Source organism: Durio zibethinus, chromosome 18 (assembly GCF_047325235.1).
Source record: "Durio zibethinus cultivar Kanyao isolate XHJ-2024 chromosome 18, ASM4732523v1, whole genome shotgun sequence".
NCBI lineage: Eukaryota > Viridiplantae > Streptophyta > Magnoliopsida > Malvales > Malvaceae > Durio > Durio zibethinus.
The window spans coordinates 12,731,974-12,738,857 of NC_143179.1; the positions used below are offsets into that span (position 1 = coordinate 12,731,974).

General features: G+C 33.0%; 1 protein-coding gene and 1 non-coding gene across 2 annotated transcripts; one reads left to right on the forward strand and one right to left on the reverse strand.

Moving 5' to 3' along the window:
- The first annotated feature begins 1,276 nt into the window (after positions 1-1,276).
- LOC111299633 (transmembrane emp24 domain-containing protein p24delta9-like) lies at positions 1,277-3,845 on the forward strand. The gene is made up of 4 exons (XM_022894938.2): positions 1,277-1,619; positions 2,159-2,368; positions 3,372-3,448; positions 3,547-3,845. Exons 1-4 carry the CDS (start codon positions 1,407-1,409, stop codon positions 3,689-3,691), a joined length of 645 nt encoding a protein of 214 aa, XP_022750673.2. The 5' UTR covers positions 1,277-1,406; the 3' UTR covers positions 3,692-3,845.
- Positions 3,846-4,951: 1,106 nt separating this feature from the next.
- TRNAA-UGC (transfer RNA alanine (anticodon UGC)) lies at positions 4,952-5,024 on the reverse strand. The gene has a single exon. It is a non-coding gene; the product is annotated as a tRNA-Ala (tRNA).
- Between the last annotated feature and the right edge of the window lie 1,860 nt (positions 5,025-6,884).

Genomic DNA, 6,884 nt, shown 5'->3' on the forward strand with positions numbered 1-6,884 from the left:
TTTTATCTGAAATAAATATATAAATGATCAAAATCTATACTTAAGATATTTTACCTTGATTTTAGGTAAAGGTTAAACCCTAGGAACATAGATTTACTCACACATAGAAGACTCAATATTAACAGCAATGAATAGATAGACCCGCCCCATATAAGTCCAAAGGTCGTAAAATTGGATATTGGGGCTAAAAGCTCATAAGCCTATATTTGGAGTTAAAATAAAAAGAAAAGGAATACAGTAGGTACTTTTTAACATCCGACAAAAAAAAAAAAAAAAAAAATGAAGAAATAAAAGAACCGGAAATTGATCTGCCAATTTTTAGCTTGTGCTTAAGCTGAAACTTGTCAAAAACTTTGGAACAACTCAATTTTCAGGAATCTGCATACTAATCTAGAACATAAAAATGGTGGTTGGTCCATAGTTGAGAAGAGTGCAAGAAATTAAGCATATATGATGTTGATTCCAATTAATTCAGTCCATGATTTTCCTTGCGTTTGTAGGGATTTTTCTAGTCACTTATCCATAATCAAGTAGATGTGAATTGATGCTTCAATCATTAGGTAATTAATTAAAAATTAATTAGGATTTCAAAAAGTTACGAGATTTATTAAACTACTTCCCCGTCTAGAATATATTCTTCCTTTATCAAATGACTGTTTTCAAATTGGTTTAGGGTTGAGGCCATCTATTTGTATAGAAATGCATACATATGTTTATATATATAAATTTATATTTAATACATTCTTAATATATAAATTTTGTATATTATTACTTATAATTATTTTATTAATAAATAAATATGAATTTTTAAAATTTTTTAAAATAAATATATAAAATTTAATTTAAATTTTTTTTATTAATAAAATAATATCATATGATTTTTTGACAACGTATTAAAATTTTTAATTATATTAATAGTTTATCAAATATAAACTTATAAAAAAGAAATTTATTTATATCAAAGTAAATTTTAAGTCTTTTTTTTTTTAAATCAAAATAACTAAAATTAAAAATATTATTATGATCCAAATTAATCATAAATTTAATTTTGATCCAAAAAATAAAAAAAATATATACAACTTACACTCGTGTAGGTATATACCACTCAATGATATATATTTTAATACATGGGTAATTTATAAAAATAAAGAACCGAAAAATAAAACTCACTCCTATCGAAATTCTAACAATTATTATTAGTATTATTAGTTTAATTACTTGGCAGAATCTAATAGGCTGTCATAAACTCATAAATAAGCGTTCTTTAACGATAGAAAAAATACTCCTTAACGTAATGGTCCAACAACATTAACTGAAACAGATCTCTTCCAAAGTTTGCGAAAGTTTCAAAACAAAACCAAAAAATAAAACAGGGAATTTTTTTCTTCTCTTTGTCTAAGACGAGAATGTCTAGATTAAATCTGGGTTTAGTTCTGATAATGCTAGGGTTAATGTTGGAAACAGACATTGGGGAATCAATGAGATTTGAGTTGGACTCAGGGAACACCAAATGCATTTCAGAAGACATCAAGCCAAATGCAATGACTGTTGGCAAATACAACATTGTCAATCCAAATGAAGGTTACTCTTTGCCTGATACCCACAAACTCACTGTTAGGGTAAGTCCCAAGCTTTTTTTTTTGTTTTTTTACTTTTGGGTTTTGTTGCTTTTTATTTTGATTTGCCTTTTCGGATTTTTGGGGGTTGAATTTTGATTGATTTGAGAAGTTTAATTTAGTTTGGAAAGTTTAAGATATAATTTGGAGATAAAGTTTGTTCTTTTTCAAAAAAAAAAAAAATGCTTTCTTTCGTTGGGTGAATCTATGGTGGAAGTTTGATGTAGGAAAGAATTTAGATTGTTGGAATGAGATAACAATTTTGAATGAAAATGGTAATTTGAAAACTCAATTGTTCTTGGGCTAAATGCATTTCTGTTGTTGGGATATTATTAGGCTTGATTTATTTCTATTTTTCAATTATTTTTACTGTTCATTTTCCATTTGTTTTAGGGAATTAATGCAAGAGAAAAAAAAAAAGGATTAATGGGTATAAATTAAAATTTTGAAATACAAATTATGCTTTGAAATTAGCCCTCCTTGATTTTGTATTTCATGGGGATAAATTTTGTTGCTAACAAGGTGTTTATTTATTGTTTTAGGTGACTTCACCTTATGGGAACAATTATCACCTTGGAGATCATGTGGATTCAGGTACTTTTGCATTCACTGCAGCCGAGGGTGGTGATTACACTACTTGTTTTTGGGCTATTGAGCACAAGCCTCCGGTAAGGATTACCATTGAATTTGATTGGAAAACTGGTGTTGCTGCTAAGGGTTGGTCCAAGGTTGCCAAGAAAGGGCAGGTTGAAGTAAGTGTGTTCACCATGACCCTTTTCATATTGTTCGTGCATAATTAGTACTTTGATTAATGTCTAAATTAGATTTTGCGACTTCTGGAAACAAAAGTAGATTCGTAGGTCCAGTCAATGGTAGTAGTTTCTTGGTTCATATAATAATTGCTTCTCATGTTTTTGATCTAATATAAATCCATAATTCGTAATTTCGACTAATTATCGTATAGCTTTGGCTACCTATATTCATGAAGCTGCCATTTAAAATTGCTGACAACATGCCTGAAGTTGAAGTCAGCCAAACATTCTTATACATGAGCGAATTCTTTCATATATAGCATCTAACAGTGAGCTTTATTGATATTTATGATTGGTATTGTGTTTCATTTTCTGTTTTCTACTTGAATTATGTCCCTAGAAAGCATTTAGTTGAACTTGATTGTACAACTATCATTAGAAAGAACAAGTTTCTGCAGTTCTAAAGGATGTTCTAAGATGCATAATGAACTATGTTTTTGGTGTTTTAAATGTTATTAATGAATGCGATAATATGATTTAACCTGCTTTAGAAAGTCACATTACAAAGTAGTATGAGTTAAAGGATTAGTTTGAATGGTAATTTCACTCCTTGTAGTGGAAAGTCACAACAAAATATGAGTTAAGGATTAGTTTTTTATGGGAAGTTGTTGTTCTTTGGTATTTCTGGATGATTTAGTTTTCCTCCTATATGTGAACTATAAGTATAATGAATCTTAGTATGAAGCTGCTTTGAGAACATAGGAGGTGGAGGAAAGGAGAAATCTGCTGTGCACCATTCTCGTGTGAATTTTGATATGATATATGGATGTCTGAATGCCTCTAATAAAGAAGTCAGAATATGCTATTTCATAGTTGTGTTTGTAACATTGAATGCCTGTTAACATGGAAAAAAGACGGTTAAGAAAATGTAACATGACAACTTTAGTGAGAGTTTTGGATTGTATCACCGGTTATCGACTTAAAATTTGTTTCCTTGTGCTAGACAATGGAACTTGAGTTGAAGAAATTGTATGACACTGTCACATCAATTCATGAAGAGATGTTTTATCTTCGTGAGAGGTATGAAACAACTACTGCTGTTATAGCTATTGTGAAGCACCAGTAGGCTTTTACATGTTTTGATCATTCCTTTTCTCTATCTGTTTCTTTTTTTCCAGGGAGGAAGAAATGCAACAGCTTAATAGTGAAACAAATTCCAAAATGGCTACTCTTAGCTTCTTTTCGCTTGTTGTTTGCATGTGTGTGGCTGGGTTGCAGATATGGCATCTAAAGACATTTTTTGAGAGGAAGAAGCTCCTGTAATTTTGCTTTGTTCTCCTTCTAACTTTGATGTGTGGAAGCTACAGGCTTCTCATATGTACCTTCATTGTTCTTTTCAGAGGCTAAATGTAATAAGACTAATTTATGAATCAAGCTGGAATTGTAGTCTGCAGAAGTTCACAATAGAAAATTTTCCTATCTGCTGTAGTTTGAACATTATTTATTTTTGATTAATTTGTTGAGTTGTGTTATACCTTAATGGCCACGTCAGTAACATTCACGTCATCAGGGCTTACACATGGCTGTCTAACTAGCCACGCGATCTATGAGGGTTTAAAAGGGGGAATCAGAGCAGACATGCATCGTATTTGCTACTCTACTCTCTTTACTTTCTCTCTCACCATCTTAACATCCAGCGGGTCTCTCTCACATCAAGATCTGAAATTACATTAACAAATCGAATTACAGCTCTTGACTATCCTTTTAGTTGAAGAAAACTTGTAACTGTTCCTAATGAAAAAAGCACGAGGATTTACGAAAGAAATCCCTGATTATAGTGCTTACAAGTAGTATAATTCATGATTGATTCGATATCAGTTAGCTACACACTCAGAAGTATAATGCTTAGGAATTAAGATCCCGTCCTAACAAGAGTTCAGTCATAACCTGAGACTAAAGCTGAAATATAGCTGATGTCTTGCCGAGTGGTATTGCCAACTCATTCTGATGTTTGTTCCGAATTCTAATGAATCTGTACATGACTCAAATGCATACATGATTTTAGAGAATCACAATGGAAAATTGTCATATGAAACAACGAAGGTAATTGATGTTTAGATGAATCTAGAAGCCAAAGTTCAATTTGTAGTTATGCCAAGTCTCACCTTTCATATATCAATCAATTAAATAGTAAATACAAGCTTCGATAATAAGCACGACCAAGTGCAGCAAACTAGATTTTGGGGGGGATTTTATTGACAATCACGGACAGTGACACACACACATGAAGCACTCAGAAACAGCAGGATGAATTGAGAATTAAGATGTTTCCCCAGCCGATAGTAGACTTGAGGTTGAGATGCAAATCAAGAGGTAGAGGTTACCCACTAGAAGTTCCTCGTGATATGAAAAAAGTTCCTGAGCTTGACATTGTAAGCAGCAGAAGAAAAACATGAGCCTTGCACATTGCACGGTAAATCATTCCTCTTAAACAATCCAAAGCTCTCATGTTGCAGACAAGATGGGAATTCCTCTGTTTCTTCTTTGTCATGACAAAGAATTAAAGCAAAAGAAGAAGAAAGTTGGAGATGCGGGGGATCGAACCCCGTACCTCTCGCATGCAAAGCGAGCGCTCTACCATTTGAGCTACATCCCCACTTCTTTATTTGCCACAAAATAAAAGTATTAATTACTCTTAACTGTAGGCATTCTTTCAAATTGATTCATTCAATGTCGATGTGACACAATCGTGGATTATCACCAGAAATCACAGCAAGAACGTGATCCTTGCTTAAAACAATGAAACAGTTGCGATCTCTGACAACATTTTCCCGGTTGTAGATCTTCGAAGGAATGATTTTGTTGAGCACATAACAGACGGAGTAAGCGAGAAGAGAAGGAAGGGAAGGCTCGGAGGTTGGCCATGTCATCCATCTTAATTTTCCAAGCAACAATGAACAGAGAAGGGCCATATTCTTTAAATATTTTTTATAAAAAATTTCACAGTTTAAAAATAAAAATAAAATTACTCATATTAAAATTTAATCCTTATATCCTCGAAGTGTCACTTTTTTAAGATTACTATATGAATTCATTGATCTAAGCTCTGGATCCAAATTATTCTCATTTGCTGAAGCTGCAAAACGGGAAACCTTCTTCCCTTTCAAAGCCGAAGTGGAAGAGTAGGCAAAATTATTTCTTAAAAATCACCGCGTAGAATTGAAATAATGAATAGTACAGTCTTTGGATTAATGAAGAATACATTTATACTAGCACTCAAAATGGGCAAGCTGGCATGGACAAAATAAGATTATGTATCTCGGAAACATCCACAAACCCAGACAAAACCAAGACCGGAAGATAGCAATGGTGACCATTTAGCAAGTTTGAAGTACAAAACAACGGCGATAGCAATGATAAGGACTGAAATAATGATGCCAACGATCCATTTGTTCCTGCTTATCCTCCTTGACATAGCTGTCAAAACTCGCTTACTCTTGCCAATGTTGTCATCCGCTGTAATAGAAACGAAAACCCAACTTTAAATAGATAGTCCAAATGGTTTACAATCAACCATTTCAGGTTAATGTGAGAAAATATAAGGCTTAGCTATCATATAAGTCTTACGACCTAGCATTTTCATGAACGGAAAAATTTGCAATCAACCATTACAGTTTAATATAAGAAAATTTGACATCTAACTACCATATAAGACTTCAACACATGTTTATGCGACAGGAAGGCTTACAATCAATCATTACAGCTTAATGTGAGAATTTAAGGTCTAACTATCATATAAGCCTTCCACATAGCATGCTCATGCAATGGTCAGCTCAAAACAGGGAAGAAGAAGGAAACGAATCATGCTTGATGACTACAAGGTGGCACGCTGGTGCCTTTTTGGAATGAATACTAAGTTCATAATCAAACAAAACAGTTACGATTAAGGTGTTGTTAGATAGCGCATGAATGAAATTACAACTCAAATATGAGAAAAATAAAATGCTAAAAAGAGCATACAAATGACATAGAATCAAAGGTCACAAGCCATAAAGAGAGTAGACAACCTCAGTGGAAAAGAAAGAAATACCGTGTTATTGGCATGTAAGAAAGCCTGTCGCTGCAAATGCAAATCCTGAAGAATTGAAACACCAAGCTCTTCTGTTTCCAGCATGGTTCTTCTGCTGTCCTTAATTCTGTCACTGCTCTGATTCAACCGCTCTGTAGTCATCATTAGTCTCGATCTTTGATCAGATGATGCTTATTACATATTCATCAATAAGTAATCAAAAGTTAAATGTAAGGAAAGCAGACCAGTAATAGAACCACAGCATGTTAAAAGGAAGGAAGAAGAAGCAAAACATATCGAAAGGGCATCAGCCATTCCAGACTCTAAGAACTCATCTCGAGCATCAGGATTTAAATTGCCAGATGCAATTCTTTTAACTTCACTTTTCAGATTGTTAAGATCTGATTTATATTCCCTTAACTTAGCAAGAAGCACAGCCTTAACATT